At 38.3% G+C, this 18,732-nt stretch overlaps 1 protein-coding gene across 1 annotated transcript in view; it reads right to left on the minus strand.

Annotated features, from left to right (window-relative positions):
* ADK (adenosine kinase) overlaps positions 1-18,732 on the minus strand; it is a 303,687-nt gene that overhangs the window by 18,401 nt on the left and 266,554 nt on the right. Inside the window, exon 9 of the mRNA XM_009277647.2 lies at positions 1,838-1,924. Within this exon, the coding sequence (XP_009275922.1) occupies positions 1,838-1,924 (87 nt within the window). The remainder of the gene's footprint in view (positions 1-1,837; positions 1,925-18,732) is intronic.

Raw genomic sequence — 18,732 nt, forward strand, 5'->3', positions numbered from 1 at the left:
TTCCCCTTCCCCTTCCCCTTCCCTCCTTCAGAACAGAGTTTAGCATTTTCCACATCATTTTTCCCCTTGGAGAAAGGAATCTCACAACTGATGCAAGACCAGCTTGACAGGATGCGCCTGAACTCCTTACACTGCTGGTGGACGGTAGCAGCTTGGAATAGAGTCTGATGTGGTTTATATCAGCCTGTCCATTCAGGATGTTCTGAATAATCACTAAAATCAATGTTTTAGCCCTTCTACAGAAAAACAGCAGCTATGGCAGTACCAGGGAAAAGGATATAATTTAAAGAGGAAGGGTTATGAGACACCAGGCAGTTCTTAAAGCCTGATTATTTAGTTGCAATAGTCTTCCTGCAGCTAAACTAGGAAAGAACAAAAGTAGGATTATTAAACCAGAAAAGTCCTGATTTCAAAATGCCTAAAATCTGAAGAACTGAGAATAAATACAACCTGAGATAAACACGGCTGACACATGAAAAGCTGCTTCCTGCTGAGGCAAAGCTTGGTTGGTGTCTACCGTATTGTCCACCTGGGCCCTACCCAGTATTATTTTATTTTCAGGATCTGAAAACAAAATAGGCAAGATCTTTTCTCTTTTTTTCCACAACAAGAACAGCAGCTTACTGGCACAGCTGATACACAGAGCACATGTATACAAGGACAAGCACTTGAAGATGATCCTATTTATGTTATAGTCACTGCTACTTACTGGTTCAAATTTAGTCTTGTTTGTGATTTAGGAACAATAGAGAGTGACAAGCATGCACTAAAAGGTGTATGAATAATATGACCTAACATGTTTCCCTCTATTTCTGTCCTTTTTGATTCACGAAAGCACCAAAGCAATGAGTAATAACATTCCTATTTTCAGCCAGATTTAGGCATATACTGAAAATGTATCTTTGGTTTAAGTGATGTATTAAGTAAGGATGGAATTACTCACACGCTTAAGATTAAGCTTACGTTGAATACTTTCTTGAAGCAGGACACAATTCTGAAGCTTTAATTTGATAACGCGTTGCTTGTTATCCCCTTCATAGCTACAAGACTGAGCCCTGCAATTCTATTTATAAAGTCTCTTTGGTAATGTTTCCAGTAAATTAGTGACTAATGGAGCTCCTTACAGCTACTACGTACTGGATATTAGAGCCTTCAGGATGCAATAGTGCATCACAGAACTCCATGTATGAAGGTTACAGTGAGTGACAGAACTTTTGGATAAGATTGGTTCTTGGCTTATATTGAATCATTTTTTAAAACAGGCATAGACATAACATCCTCTTTTTTCCTTAGAGCTTGTGCCAAAAAATATAGTAAGTTTGCAAATGGATATTAAGCAATGCCAGATATTTTCTGGGTTTGTTTTAACAAATTAACCCTTTGTGTTCTTTTCTGATGTCCAAATAATTGTATTGGAAGCAGATGTTCTACCAAAATTGACATGATCAGAAGACATTATGCTCACTTATTAACATACTGTTTAATATTCACTACAACCTGTTTTAAAGAACAACAATGTGTTAACATTTAAGCCAGGAGGGATTTCTGTACACTATATAGTACTTGATGCAGCTTGTTTATGCAACAGTCTGACAGATACAATTAATCTCATGAAAACGACCAGAGTACAGCATAATGGCATATTATTTTTAAAGTAATAGAACACACTTTCCCTTTGAAAATCAGAACTTAATTAAATCATATAACTTCAGGATGCAGAGAAAAGCTCTAAAAGAATGAAGCTCATTCTGAAGGACAGTTGAATGAAAAAATGGTAGATTTTATACAGAGAGAATAATAGGATAATCTCCAAACAAGAGAAAGAACTAAGAAATACCTCCAACAAATGCATCTCCAGCTCCATTGGTATCCACAATTTCACTCTGATCACTCACCAGCACAGGGAAAGTAGTCACTTCATTTTCTGTAGTGGAAGGGGAGAATAAAACGTGAGTTACTTGCAAATATGACTTTGAAAAGCACAACAAACAATGAAAATCAAAACAATTCAAAACTGGAGCTCTGACCTTTAACACGATGATTTGGATAAAAATAGATTTGGTTTATAATGCTGTCTGTATTTACTGCAGAGGGATACAGGAACACATTTGATCAAGCAATTTGTTGTGGACATTTTCATTAATTACTTCCAGCTTAATTTCTTTTCTTTATCTCCTAATATTAAGGGCAAGAGAAAAAAAAGTAAATCAGGAGGAACAACATAAAACGCCTGGGCATATGGACAAGACTAAGAAAAATCCATCCTGCCAAAAACAGTGCTTCCTATTAGTTGCAGGGAGGTGATGTAGCCTCCAGAATGGCCAGTCCAAGCTTCCAAAAGCTCAACAGAAATTGCTGCACTGTAAAAACCAAAATGCACATGAACTTACTAAAATAAAGCTCTGAAATAAAAGGCAGGAACTAGTGTAAATCAAAGTGCTCTCAAATTACAGCTTTTTAAAAAACACATAGATGTAAGAAGCCTTGCAGCTTGCCATCTGACTAGATTTCGTTTCAAGATTTCAGTGACTTCACCCTCTTCCTTAGTATTTCTTTTTTAAAAAAAAAAAAATCTCCTTCTCTGCAGCTCCCTGCCCTCTACTGGCACTCGTTAAACCTATTGCAATAGGTGGATACTCAGCATCTTCACCTCCAATTCACTGCCACACCACAGTTCAACATAATTACACCACTTAGGTATGATAACTTTAGAGTTCTAGGGTTATAAATTTAATATATGCCACTAATTTATCAGCTATGGCTTTCCAGGTGGTAATGTCATAATGACGTGATAAAAATATAATTACCACCTTGTCACAATACCTTGTTAAAGTGTAAATTACCCCTGTAACAGAGCCAATGGAAGTTCTGCCTCTGGTAGTCAGTATGCATTAAACTGTCTCAGAGCAAACAGATTGTCCTTTGGCAGACAGCAGGAATTCAAAAAAGGGGAGGGGGAAGAAAAGCCTGTCAACCAGTGAAAATGAAAACCATCAGAGCTGTTTTCTTTTGATTTTTGGTAAAAATAGAAATAAAATGGGAAATAGATCCTCCAGTAGCTGAAAGCTGGAGATGAGTAGTTTCTTCACTGTCCAGCAACAGAGCAGATCATAAAAATGACTCTTACACTGACGTAGACAGTAGCAAACAAGGAAACCCAGTTTGGGAGGCATATAAAGAATTCAGTCTCAAATCAGGCAAGTCTGTGTATGCTGCGGAGGTACCAGAAGGATCCTGGTTTCTGTGAAATGCAGTGTATCAGCTCTACTGCTCTTCACCATCTGCTACTAAGTGAACCAGGCAGATATAATGATGCTGCCTCCAGAGGGAACTGTTGGCTGGCCCACCAGGAGGGGAGGGGAGCATTAGCAACAACCATCCATGAGAGGCAAAGGAAAAAGGGTAATGAAAAACAGAAGATGAATATTCCAATTAAAGAACAGGTTTCAGTCAGTTCTCAGTGCATCCTACTCTCTATCCGGTTAAGAAAGCTATTTAGAAACGTGCTTCAATGCTGTGTTGTGCTCTTAAGATAGTCTTCAAGAGCAACGGTTTTTAGCAATTTTAACAGGATTCATTTGAATTGGAAATCAAGAAAGAGAGGTCTTACATTAAACTCTGCCAGACGAGCAGAGTGTATTCATTCATTTCATAGGAAGGTATATATGATTTGCTCTAGATAATACTAAAACAATGAACAAAGTGGTAACTCTGTTGAAGACACATTGTAATAAACGAACCTGCTTCCCTCCCAAGTGCGCATGGGCACACACAGATGTTCTATGTTAAATACACAGAAGACACCGGCATATGCATACAAATGTATGTGTTTGGGCACAGAGAGTGAATAATGCACAGACATTATATTTTGAACGCTGTAAATGGGGCTTGGCATCAAATAAGACTCTATTCAAGCAAACTAGCACAAATGAAAGTTCTCACAATCATCTTTCTCCTTTCTTTTCCTCCTCTGTCCTGATTCCTTCCCTCAGCTCCCTCTAGTACTTGCGGGTAAGTATTGCACTATGAGCTCTTATTCTATCCTTTCTGCTGTAGATGTAACTGTAAGTAACAGAATTGGTCTAAAACCCCAAACACATCAAGGAATTCGGCTGGTACGAAAACAATCTTTTTTTTTCTGATCACAGTTTTCCATCTCTACCCGGGTCATACATTCTGTCTCTATAACTTTACATATTTTCAAGAGGAGCAATAATTTCGTATTTTGAAGTACTGAAGTTTCAGAAGCAGCTAGCATGGCTTTGGAGCACGTACTACATTATAAAGATATTACCATCTGCACACATCCAATAGGCAAATTATCTTTCTTTAACCTTAGGAGAACTTCTACTAGCATAGTAGAGTCTCCTAAACTATAGTTAACAATAATACATAGTGAAAGATACAAGAAAATAATACTGAGGTGGTTTTTTTTTTCTTTCCTTCACAATAAATGAAGCCTGTTGGAATTAAAGCTGCCATTCATTTAGCTCGCTACGTCTGTGTAATAGCATAAAAACAGCTAACATCTCGCACTGATCTGTTTTGTAACCACTAGGCACAACAGGGTGAATTAAGATGAAGCAGAAGTCTCCATTCTGAATACCCTTGCTTTTGTGACTTTAATGTTGCTTTAACTTCATTTTTGTGTGTGATCTATTATGTTACAAAACTCCCAAATCCATCATAGCAAACACAGAGACACCTTGGCTAAGTGCACTGGTCATCAGTGGCCTTGCTTTTCAAAGTCAGTTCTGATTTCATTTATCATTCTGAGAGCTTATGAAATAAAGAATAATTACATAAGTGTTTTGAAGTCCAAGTGCTGCTCCTCTGGGCATAAAATCCAGTGTTCTATTTTTAAGCAACAAATATCTTCTACAGTGAACACCCTGGGATACAACACATTCCACTTGGATATCATTTCCTGGAAGCCCAGTATTGTGAGTGCAAATTGCAACAAGGCATCTATAATTAGGGAAGTTTTAGTAATAAGCATTAATGAAATTTAACATTTTGGGACTTTGACTCAGCTCTCTCAATGATTTTAAATTAGTGAGGAACTCAACTGTTTTAGAATGATAGAGAAATAATCAAAATCAAACATTAATGTGGTGATTCCATAGGCTGAAGACAATATTCACAGATAAATCAGAATGAATCAGCTCGTTGGTAGATTTAGTTATTGTTAATTTGTTGCATTATGAACATAAAGACGTGAAATCCATCTTTATTTTCCTCAGGCAAAAATATGCGCTAGCATATCTAGCTTAAGATATTTTTGTAGGTAAAACAGTCTGGAGAGAGAATAATTGGAGAGCAATATTAATTGAAAAAACAGTGCTCCTTCCATTCTAATACATTTAAGCTCCCAAATGAACACAAACCTATTTCATGATGTTAACTGAAACAATCGAACTCTGATGATAGCTGCAAATACTACAGGTCTGTCTTTAAACCAAATTAGAATCACAGACTACACATCTACTCTTAGTACAGTAATAAACACCAGCAAGCAATCATTACATCCAATTAGGCTGAGTACTTTCTTTAACTGGGTCATTTACCAGTCTCTCTTGCTCTTAAAAGTAGATTAAATGTGTAAACTTACATTTAATTACCTGTAACAGAGCTCTTATGGGCAACATGTTGGGTTGAAGTGTCCTTAATTTTATATTAAAATAAAATAAAAGGAAGAAGGGAGCCCTAAAATATATACAAAAACGTCTAGCTATTTCCTCAAATAAGCTTTTGATCCGTGGGCTGCTAGTGGTAGTACAGATGCTTACAAGATGGAGACACATTCGTGTTTCTTTTGTGAGCTTTAACTTGTAAAAACGGAACAACTGTGAAACAGAATTCTGTCCCATCTCCTCCCCACCTCCATCCTCTCTAATTTTCTTTAGATCAGGGGCGAGAAACCTGAACTCAAACCCTATAAATGTCTCTGGGCAGCCATAAGGTAAGAAGTAATGAGAAAAGTGTTTGGAACAAGCCCACGTCAGTCAGGATGATTCTGAGCTCTTACCTCTCTCCAGAAGGTAAAACCCAGAAGCCTATAGGCTCTAAGTCTCTGCACCTTCTTCAGCACATTAATACATCTTTAAAAATCATTAGTATAACGACACTTTCTCCTGTTTTTTCCGCAGTAAAAAATGCTGTTGTTGCTGTACTTCACACAAAGATGCCGCACTTGATAACGTAAATCAAATGGACACCGCAATTCTCCCACCTTATCAGCACAGCACTGTCCAAAGTTATAAGGCAACGTGGGGCAGGGCACTGTGCGCTGAACCCCTGGTTAGAAATCCTTAAGACTGCCAGTGAGGAGGTATTTCAAACCTGGCAGTGCTGATTCAACCTGTCATTTCTAGGCAAACGGAATGAGATCCTGCATTTTCAGGCTGGGGCTTTCAGATAGCTGTACTGGATGAACACTCCAGCCCCCCTGGCGCTTTCTGCGCGCATGTTAAGTTTGCCTTGTTCTGCATGCCAACATCTCCTCTCGCCTCCATCCAGTTCTGTGCGTTGTCTGGCCTGGTGCTGTAGCCATGTAGGACTTGTCAGAAAAATAAGGAGTTTGTTTGTGCAAGTCAATGGATTTAAATAGCATAACAAGCAAGATGCAAGTCAGCCACATGCTTTGGGATCTTTCTAATCACATATTTTAATAATACACAACAAATGATGCTGTATTCTAATGAATTAAATATGTAGCCAAGAAAACTTTGTAACTAGTAATACAGAAGTTGTTAAGCCTTTATTGCTATAAAAAACAATGTTACCCCAAACAAGTTACAGAGCAGTTGTCCTTTATAATGCATTTATGTGTCGATGGTATGATACAATCCATTAATACAAATATTAATTTCTTTCCATAATAAAAAGACCCAAATAGCGCAATTAGGCTAAAATTCTCCTCGCAGCTTGCTAAGCAAAAGGAAGTCTTTATAGCTGTGCTGGCCAGGATGCAAAGAACTATCCCTCAGAGGCAGCTAGTTAATTTTCAGCAGAAACAGAGAAGGAATATGATTCCAAAGACTTTGAATCTTCTGTGGCTCTATTCATGGTCCTATAGATATCTGTAGGGGAAATGACAGTGTGCAGACCCCATTTTCCCTCTCTCCTAGGAGGTAAAGTTAATCCAAAGATGTTCAACGAGACTTGTCTTCCCTTTATAGCTCACCTCAGACGTACACACTGTCCCATTATCCAGTCAAGAGTATTTTGATTCAGAAGTCGTATTCATAGCATCTATCTAAAATGTGATTCATAGGATCAGAGTTAATAGAGGGAAGAAGGTTCCTCCAAAGGAGCTTGTACACTCATACACATCAGCTATTAGCAATGACGTAAAATTAAACACTATTTTTGCACCCAGCGTTTATCCTCTGAACTTACGTCTGATTCTGTCTGCACTCCTGTTAATTCAACACCACTCCTTTGAAATAACTCTTGATTTATACCAGCATGAGATCAGACTCAGAACGCTGTATCTAGTTACAATTGTAAAAAAAGTAACAGCATCAACTAATGACTCATGAATAGCTTCTATAGGCCCAAATGTGTTTTGTTTGCTTTACAGAAGGTGTGGGAGCCACTTAAACATCAGTATTTTCTGTATCATCACTGCCAGTGCCATGAGTTGAAGCTCTACTTTATTTATCATATTAAATAATTCTTTGTTTGCACAAGTAAACAAAACACTGTAACTGTGTGTGAAAGATGGGGAAGCAAGAGGTCAACAGAAAATACTAGTTTTGCTTCAGTTTGGTGCTAATATAACTTTTTTTTAATATATATATATGCATACATATATGGAAAAAACTGCCTTAAAGAACAAGCCGCTGAATTTTTCTGGCATGTGTCACAATGTTTAAGGTTTAGAATGGCAATGAACTCTGTTGAAAAAGCCTTTCCGAGCACACAAGAGTATTGCCATTTGCCCGCTAGGCACAGATTTCAGAGGGAGCTGAAACTGCGCCCACTGAACTGCCAGAAAACGCACTCCTCTAACTGGGCATGGCTGCTGAAGACCTAAGGTAGTGTTCAGAGCTAAATCCTTTTCCCGTAGTCTCTGTCCGGACCAGGAAAGGGGTTGAGGACTCAGGAAAGGCAAAGGGTGTGAAGTCACAGGCACCAAAAGTAAGAAAAGCTTCTGCAGATGTTTCACTGATACAACGCAATGACTGTCTTGGAATTACTGTGAAGAGCTCAGACCAAAATCAGTCCCGAAGACAGAAGAGATGGGTCACAGTAAACAAAACCCGTGAACTGTATGATCCTAGTCTCTATCAAGAGCGTGCTCTACTGCAGTGAGCCTAGCCACACCAGTGAAGGTACAGGGTGACACAAAAACAGATCTTGCCTTGGATGTTAACAAATATAAATATCTCTTCCTGCACTGTAAATCCCACATGTATTGGTTTGGCCACTGTACATCTTATTTGATCCTTACAGGTAAAAAACCAAGCCAACCTCCAAAAAAACTATTATTTTTTGAGCTGCATATGGGATGTGGGCAATACAGACAAACCTATTTCTATCTGTAAATAGGTAGCTCAAGAATTGAAAACACACATAAATGACGACAGCTGGAACGTCAATGTCTAACATAAAGAATACATCAGGTATGTACGTCCAAGGTACACCAACACATACGTTCTAGCTCACACATGCTCCTCAACCTTCTGAAACTTGGCTATGGGGACTGTGCAAAAATAAAGCATCTTTCAGCTCAGAAAGCAGACCGTGCACTTCACGTACTGTTTGCACTGACATATTTTAAACCACTGCCTAGCTGGACCATCAAAACACTGTCCTATGGGAGAATTTTCTGACAAGTATCGACCTATAATCAGGTCAAAGCAATTCCTACCCAAAAGCTTATCAGGGCATTGGCTAAAAAAGAAGGAGAAAAACACATTATAATTTGATTTTGAGCAGGACGAAAACTGTATTATGCCTCGCGTTTTTTATACATTAAGCATATTGCCCTAGCGGGGCAAACACACCTGTCAAAACTTGCAAGCTTTCTTAGCTATACCTCAGTTTCAGAGTGGTGAACACAGAAATCACATCATTTAAATAAATGCCATGTTACATGACAGCTTTGTTTATGCTACATGATAATCTGAGAAGCATGGGTCGTCAGCGGAGGCAGAAATGGGCCCAAGGCACTTCTATTTTACTTGAGCGTCAGTAAGACTGAAAAGAGAAGGAGTGAGCATTAGGTCACTACAGAGCAGTTCTGAAGGAGCTTTTTCTTCTGGGAGAATTTATATTTAGTTTCATAAATACAATCAGTCCATCAGAATGAAAGAGACAGCCTTCCTCAGAAACATTACTAAAAATAAATTAACGTACAGATATATAAATTTCTCCCTAAAAAAAATATAATCGGATACTAGTTGGACATTGCTGAGGTAGGTATACCATAGAAATTGTACAGCATTGCCTTTAAATATTCAAATTACATGTAGAAATTTTAATTTTTTATCCTTTTAACTCAGAGTTCAGATCTAGGACTTTTACGATTATTTTTTTCTTCTCATGCTGTACTTGTAATTTCTGTGTTGCCTTTAATTAGGATCTCCCTAGACTACTTATTTATTTTTAAAGAATGAAACATGCTTGCTAAATGACTTTTCTCAGGCTTTTGCAGGTTTTAAATCTATTAGAAGATGTCACTGCAGTGGAGGCTGAAATTTGTTCTAATCTCAATGGGAAAATATTCTGCTCTTAAAATGCCAGTTAAAAACAGAGCAACTCCACTGTTTTTAATGGAATTCTTTAAGCGTTATGCCAGTCTAGAAGGAGAATTTGGCCCCAAATGAAGGAGTTTATTTTTCCCCTACATTAGTCGCAGATAATTTCTTAGATAATTAAATAACCCAAACTATGATCTCTGTAGTATCACTTAATCAGTTTAAAAGTATTACCTAACCATTGCTGTAAGCAGGATGGCCAATCTACCACCCTTCAAATCATTTCACGTACATTTTAATGTAAATTATGCAACCCTGAATTTACACAATATTGACTACATCGTGAACTAAATTCATTTGGATACAGTTATTATTATAGCAGTTTTGACAGTTTCCAGCAAGAGCTCTTGAAACGTATGTTTGTGTAGCAAGCCCTTTAAAGCATGGCAGCGGCATACAGGCACTCGTAAAGGTAACACAACAGGTTTTACAGTGCGCGCACTTCTGTCATTTAAAGTAAACCCCAGCGCTATAAAAGCAGGCTGCTTGACAAAACCAAAATAACTAACCTAGCAGACAAATTAAAAATTTCCAGCCTCTATATCTGTGGAACCTTGTCAAACTCCTATCATCGCCTGTCATGCTCAGTTACTTTTCTTTAAAGTTTTATTTCTGCAGTATTAAATTGCTGAATCATTCAGTTTTAAGCTATTTCAACCTAAAAAACCCAAAACAACACATTGATCTTTTTAGAAGCAAAAGACATACTAAAAATCATAAAACTTTAGTTGACACGTATAGCCAAGTTCAACTTGTGATCTTTTAAACCTAATTTGTATTCTCCTATTGTCAAGGTGACCACCAAGAAAAAAAAAAAAAAAAGGTTCCTGCTCTGAAGACTTTCCAATCTGAAAACCAAGGTTGGTAAGCAAGTAAATAAATATGTATAAATAAAATGTGGACACTCTGCCGATATCATTTAAGTTATGAAAAGTTATGAAGAAAGGCAAGAAGCAGATACTGCTTTAAAAAACAGATAGATATACAGGAAAAAACCCTGGATAGCCTACAGAGTGAGATCATTTGAACTGTAACTTAAAATGTGGGGAAAAAAAATGGAAAATGCTTGTTACTTGTTCCTTTTAAAACCATTTCAGTAAAAAACATATACTTAATGGTTATTTAGACATACTGCCTGCTTTTTTGCCATCTTTTCCTAGAGGAAATAAATTCAGATTAAAAAAAATTAAGACTTTCAATTTAACATTTTTGAATAAAAACTTTCCTTTTCTTACGGAAACAAAACTAACTTCTGCCAAATTTATACTTGTACCAAGCTTTTACTCCTTTTTGCTGTTTACTCTCTTTCCATTCACCCTCTTTCCCTCCATCCTTCTCTGTTGCCTGTTGATTCCTACTGATTGCAGAAATGGCTGCGGTGTCTGCTGGTGACCCGGAGGCTGATTGTAGCCAACGATCCTAGCACAATTTGGATTTTTATGCCAACAAAAACTTAGAAGGCTTCATTCTTTTTCCATATAAATACAAATTTGATCCAGTAGCTGCTACTTGGCGGCAGCAGAGGCGGGAGCAGAGGGCGCCAGGAAGGAACAAAGCTGCTTGGGAGCAGACTAACGTTTGGAGCAGGTTTTTCTGCTGAACGCACTTGTCAAACTCGACCTTTGAGCCTGCATTGTTTCACTCATCCAGTCTCTTATTTCCTTTTTCTGATTTTATTCTGAAATGCCTGTACATTTTGCACGTTCAGGCTGAAATCGGAAGAGTGGTGCTTTCCTCCTGTAGCTCTAACCTTTTATGAGTAGGCCTCCAGCTCCCTGTTAACCAAAAGCAGGGAATCCACCAGCGCCCCCAGTCTCCAAGGAGAGGAGGGCTGTCACTCCCCACCAATTTATCTGATTCCAGCAAAGGGTGTGCTCCAACCCTAGCCTAACCCTAGCAGTTTGGCTTGGCCTTGAAGAACCAAACCTCGTTGCTCTTGATCATCAGTTTCTAACATATTTTAATTTCTGTATTCAACTCGCTAAGCCATTTGAGATCACAGCTTCACAGGCTCTCATCTTTTAGACCAGTGTAGTGACTACCTCAGAAGCCAACACACAATACATACCCAGTATGAACATCTGACGTGCTTCACTTTGTTCCTCCAAACATCTGTTTTGGTTGCACACACAAAGACCACTTTATGGTTTCTGTAGTCCACCTTTCACAACAACTGTCCCTTGATTTTTGAAACGTTTAAGCTGTCTAGTTAAGCAGGAAATCCAAAAACAATCTTTAGGTTTTTTATATTTGGTTTTAGCCAAATATAAAAATGTCAGTGCAAAAAGCAGATACTTAATTCCACGATGCACCAGAGATTAAAAGAAAATTGCATTTTTAGCACTCTACTAACTACAGTGTTTAACTGCTCACAAATGGATTTTCATATTTTTGTAGTAATTTACAGTGTGCAATAGGTATTGTAATCTAATACACCACAATTGCATAATTTCTGACCAACTTGCTGTTGATAAATAATGCAAGTATTAGGTTATTAAATTTTTTACAATTAAGTGACTGAGAAAGCTGTTTATTGCCTTCCGTTATACCCTCTGTTAATAAGATCGTTGTTGCAGATGTTCATGTATGCTGCATTGATGTTTAATGGTGCATGATGCTCTAGGTGGTTCCCATAACCTTGCTTTGTCTACTATGAGCTGACTCAATTGATATGATAATAGAGAAAAGAGGTCTGAAACAAGCTGGGCTGTACTGGCACAATTTGCATAACCTTTAAATTTGCCATCATTTGATAGCCAACTGCTCCTAAAAATTCTTATTCAGTTGTCAGCAACAACAATATACTGTACAAACAGCATTCTGCAATTGGACAGGTGGGGACGAAAGAGAGGGCATGCATAGTTTATTGCACTTTTATATTCTGTCAGGAAATGTACTTATTATCAAATTTATAAAGCCAACAATTTGGAGTAGAGTTCTGCAGTTTCATTCGTGATCAATTGCCATTAGCCACAATGCCTGGCCCGGCATCTTTTCAGGTTCACAGTACAATATCACAGTGTCGGATTACAAGGGGCATAAATATTTGGTTCCACAGACTCCTCTCTGATTTAGTTTTGACTGCTAATCACGGGGGCAGGGAGAGGAATCCGGATGGATTAGGAGGGCGGTGGGGGGCACAGGGTAGCAGAATACAGCACATAAAATCAAAGTAAGCAGCCCTCCAAACTTTAAATCTCGTTTCTGACGACTCTGTGTATTCTTTTTAAACAAACATTAGTATTACCTCATTCAGTAGGTATAGCCAAAACCTAACAATATAAAAATAGTTCATGTTTACGGTATTCACTAAATCTGCTGTCTGTATATACTTGAAGTCAGGTCTGCTTACTTTACTGACTTTATTATTCATAACAAAGAAAACAGCTATGGTGAAAATAAGCCGGAGCCTACTTTCATTCAAATGGGATCAACTACGTAAACGTTATTTTTGTGGTATCCAGAGGTTTATATCGAAACTGCCACTTCATATTCTATATTATGCTCAGGTGTGTCAAGGTCAGGTCATTGGTATATGAGTAACATGCACAGCCTACTTTTCAGATATGGCATTTAAACCATTTCCACTTGCTTTATCTGTAAAACCTACTGTGGAAATCACTGAGCCAAACCGATCATAAAATCTCCCAGTTCCACTTTTAGACAATTAACCATTTTCGAGGACTCCAATTAACCTCTCCCCCCATGTTAACTCTAGATGTTTTGTTGTCTCACACAAAATGAATCCTAAATCCCCAAAGTCAGGCGAAGCCGGACCCATTCAAACCTTCCCTTTGTCCACTTTTTCCACTAGCCAGGATCTCTGCTCTGACCCCCCCGGCGCTAAGGATTTGTCTTCCATTCAGCCACCTATTTCTCACAACTTCTATTGCCTGCAACTGGATGCTACAGCAGAGAAATTTCTAATCAAAGGGTCAGTTCCTGCAGTCAATTTCTGTCCAGGGTCACCATACATACCCACATTTTACTCTCCTTCCATTCTGTGCAATTATTTTATAGTGACTATTTGAGCAGGTGAAGATTAGAGGCTTGAAAACATAAGTTCCATCATTTATGGCAAAAGCATGACATAGATAGCTACAATTTAAACTTTTCTACGATGTTCATTCAACTGTAATCATGAGATGGGAAATCAAATCTCTAAATTAAAGATGATAGGCTATCAGAGTCCGGAGGGCACCTTCTGAGTGGAGATTCTGCTCTGTGATGATTTGTTATGAAGTGAACCGCTGCCTAATAAAACAAGGCTAAAACTGCCAAAATAATGGGGAAAAAAGGATCTTCTACAGAAGATATTCTGCCTAGGTGCCAGTGGTCAAAGGGTCCAGCTCTTTATGCACCTCATTTGTAACAGACAACAAAGAAGATACCTGAAGGTAAAAGGTGTTATCAAATCTTTCAGCATACATAAAGTTCGCTTTTCGTATAACCTCTAGGTAGCCTACAAAAATTGAATTGGACATTGCAGACAAGGTACAACACACAAAAAGACACATGGATCTGTATAAACCATTAATATTCATGAATGTTTTAAGTTCTCCGTGGCCATAATCGATATCCAATGAGGTTAATGAGATCTTTCCATTGATTTCAAAAGACACCGGGTTGAGCCCCAGAGACAATACTACCGCATTCTCTGCAAGCAGCCCAGCTGGTAACACGTACTTTGGTAAGTTGCTACCCTCCCATCCAGAATTTCAGCGGTGACGAAAGATACGTTACCTGGCTTCAAACTGGTTTTGCAAAATGAGCAATATACCATTATAAAACTCAAGATGGAGCATTTAATATCTTGAATTGAAGAGCAGTCAAGGCCACAGTAGTTGCTTGCAATGTTAACACCAATATGAGATCCGTAAATAAGACAATTGTTATTTGTTTAAGAAGGAAATGAAAAAAAAAAAGCCTTAATGTGTCATCCTCCCAAAAGGTTGAGATTTTGTTTTGTTTTAACTTTGAGCCTCTAGAAAGCAGTGCTTCAAACTCCTGTGTCTCCTAACACATCTAAGCCCATCCAATAGATTTAATCACTGATAAGTAGAGTTATAAGTTCAAACTGGCCTTGACCTTGGGCAGTATGACATTATCTGAAAACCATTAATGGTCTGAAACTAAGGGAAAGGCTCCTTAATAAAAGCAAAACCATGCAAAGGTTAAAAAAAAAAAGAAAAAGAAAAAAAAAGGAAGTTTTATTAAAAGTATTGATCACGACCTAGGGCACTACAGACATTGATCTTCCCACATCTCCACAGGAAAAAAAAGGTTAAGCCAACAAATTATTGATCTATTGCGAAACCTGCTGAATAAGCCATGCATTTAATTTCTTACAGTTAAAAAACCAATCACACCAAATTAGGGTAAAGAGAAAATATATTTCTTAAAAATTATTGGTAAAAAATTACTATCAGATTAATTTCATAAAATAGCCACCTTGTTAGTATGACTTTAATTTCATAAAATAGCCACCCTGTTAGTATGACTTGAACCTAAGTGTCGGGAGGTGAGAAGCCTATGCACTGTAAACCTTTAAAGCACGGGTTTCAGATTCAACTCATTAAACCACATGTTTTTAAGGAGAAATGGGTAGCGTCCAATACTGAATATTGCAGCAACACAGAATGCACGTATAGAAAAGGACAATGCTGAACTTAAAACTTAAAGCATAAATTTAATGAAAAGTTTATAGGAGAATTATTTTCTACGAAACACAATACTGTAGTTTTGGATTTTCTTCCGTTCGTTCAAAGTCAGAAAGATATGTTTAGACTGACATAACATTGTAGCTGCAAAAACAGTTGCTGAAAAACTAAAAGTCACCTGAATTTCGTATTTGGTGTACATGGAGAGGGGTAGGTGTAATTTTCAGAAAACAGGGGATGGCCTTGACAAAGCTGCATTAATTACATGTGCACGTGAAAAGCACAAATTAAATTTGGAAGGCTGTCATTAGTTCCAGTGCTTCCCAAGTACTGAATGACCGATTCTGCTGTCTCACCATTTTTTTAATATAGCTCTACGATAAAATCGTTGGTTTTCAGCATATGAGATGTCAAAAGAGGTGGTTTCCCTTCTGATGGTATATTCATGGCTCTGTCCCCTTATTTGCTCTTTGCAGACGTAATTCTACAATATTACCAGCTGATCCTGGAGCAACTTTCCGTCCAACTTTGGAACTACAGTCTTTGTTGCTAGATGGAAGTTCAAAATAAAACGCCACGTTTTATGCCTCAGAGTGAGGCCCCACAGCAACTTCAGCCGCGATGGTTTGTGGATACTATAGTCTCATCCTCGTCTCCTTCTACTGCAAATCCTGCCTTCTGTCCTCCCATGCTGGCACTAGTACTCATCTGGACCCTGCAACGAGCAGGTTCAGCGAGCCCAGTACCTTTCCAGAGTAGGTTTCTGCCGGTCTGTGTGGACTGCTGAACTGGTTCACCACGCGGGCGGAGAAGTGCCGGCAGGGTCGGGGAAAAGTAGGGGACGGAAACGCGTGTCCTAGGGCGAGTCAGTGATTTCTGATTTCTCTATCAGTTCAAAACTGCCAGGGACCCACGTCTCAGTGTCTCGTGCTCTGAGGACTACGTAGCCACAGAATGAATAAGGTGAATCCTCATTCCTTCTATGACGGCCCAGAACAGTACGGGCCTGCCCTGGTAACCATAAGGCTTAATTACTACCATTCTTTCTTCTCAGGATTTCTGGTAGGTAGTTCTGTTGCTTCGTGGTTTGAGCAAACAGAATAATATTGTGCCGATGTAATTTTTTCTGTATGAACCACCTCAACAACTCACTCAGGACACCAGTAAAATGGTACCAGTTTTCAAGTATTACAGCCATATATACAGGAGGCATCAGAAATTTGTGATAAATTAATTCTATGTGGATGCTCTAATTGAGGCATAATATCACAGGGAAGGCCTCATTTCTCAGGGAAAAAAAAAAAATTAAGCTACAGTGTACTAAGGTACTTTCTTTCCTGAACAAGAGTGTCCATTTGGGATTTAATGGCACCTGAATCAGTATCTGACTGTAAATTCATTCAACTTTGCTCTCCAGAGTCAAGCAAGACAGGCCTCAAGTGGTTTAAGAGGTGGCCTTATTGAAATCGCCCTGCCTAAGTCCAGTCTTGACGTTAACTGTGCCTACCTGTTATGGGTAGAACGTCCAGGCTATATATACCATTTCTGAGAGGAGCTCTTCAGCGTACTGTGTGCCATCTTCTTGTGATATATTTAGACTCATTTGGGACAGTAAAACCAAAAGTTGAGCGTGAAGAATTGCAAAAGTGTCTCACACTAATGGGCTATAAAATTCTTCGTCAATCAATGTAAAAAAGGTGCACATCCAAAAAACAATTCTAGCTTTAAATACACAGTGATGGGCTCTAAACCACCTATTACAACACTATAAAGAAAATCTGAAGTTACAACAGATAATTCTATGAAAATGTCAGATCAATCATAAATGGCAGCCAGGAAAGCAAATAAAATGTTAGGAATTATTAACAGAGGAACACAGAACAAAGGAGACCACAGCATTAAACCACTTTGTAAACTTCTCAGGCACTTGAACATTCTGGTCCCCCGTTCACAAAGTGTACAGCAGACCTGAAAAAAGGTGTAGTGGAAGGGTGGGCCAGGGTGTCAGAATTAAGGAGCAAACAAAGAATAAATAAACAGAATGGGAGAAGAGTCTGGAAAAAAGACTAGCGAAGGGGAGATAAGCAAGAGTTCTGCAAAATCAGAAGTAACAAGACGTTGTATATGGAATGATTACGGACTGGCCGTGCAATACAAGCAGCAGGAGCCAGCCAGTAACAGTCTTGAGCGGCTGAATCCCAACAAGTAAAGGGAGGTATTTCTTTACGTAACACAGAGTCTGTGACACTCATTATCACAAGACATTATGTACAGTAAAATCCTATTTTGGACTATTAAGCACAAAGACATCATCTCTAGTTCAGAAATTCCCAAGCTACAGATCGCTGGAAGCTAGGAGAGCGTAACATGGAAGTATCACTACGGATTTGTTCTGGTTTTATCCTCTTTTACAAGCACCCACTACTGTACACTGTTGCAGACACCAGTTAGACAGACCTTTGGTCTGCCTCAGTCCTGCTCCCACTCTTTCACTCTGCATTGCCTCTCTAACATCACATAATTTCTACCACCTAAGCACTGGATTTGTATATTAACAGTTATGCCTCCAAGAATCCTTTTTAGAGTTATGGTACAAAACCCGACTTCCTAAATCTACATATTTGTATCTGAGAAACAAATATAGAAATTCTTCTGTGTAAGAGGAAACACTGCCCAGTCCTAAGGAATGGGGTAGGGGCCCCTATTTGTCGTCCTTCAACAAACATGCATTTTCCACAGCTTAAAGGGGTAATTTTTCCTCAGAATGCCAGAATGTAAATTCATTGTAGCACCTGGAATTCGGGCTAGGTTTAATAAGAAGCATAGTTTTGCCTTGAAAACTCCTTATTACTAGTGATTATACATGAAAAGGGGATTTCCCAGCTTCACTCTCAATTTCTGGGCTAAACTGGTGCGTTAACGCATTAGACTAGAATTAAATCAATATGAAATTACTGAAACACACACACATTACATATATACATATATCTATTTACATTATTTATATCTATACATTCTTTGAGATGCAACAGTTGATACACTTTTAAGTCCAGTCAAGATACCAGTATCCAGGAACTTAGGTTTTAATAATGTGTTTCAGCTGTCTAATAAAATGCTCAGACCTCCTCTCCCACACAGCATGAAAGCATGAATGGTCTCAGTTACGAAAAGGTATTACCAGCTTTGCTATTCATTAATCCTTATCAACAAATATTCATTATTAATTTAGGTTTTGTGGTTTCCTAAATCACAACTAAACTAAAAATAATTCTATTGGGCTTTCTGGCTCATTTGTTATGCCATTA

The sequence above is a fragment of the Aptenodytes forsteri genome, unplaced genomic scaffold (genome assembly GCF_000699145.1).
Source record: "Aptenodytes forsteri isolate BGI_AS27 unplaced genomic scaffold, ASM69914v1 Scaffold15, whole genome shotgun sequence".
In the NCBI taxonomy this organism is placed as follows: domain Eukaryota; kingdom Metazoa; phylum Chordata; class Aves; order Sphenisciformes; family Spheniscidae; genus Aptenodytes; species Aptenodytes forsteri.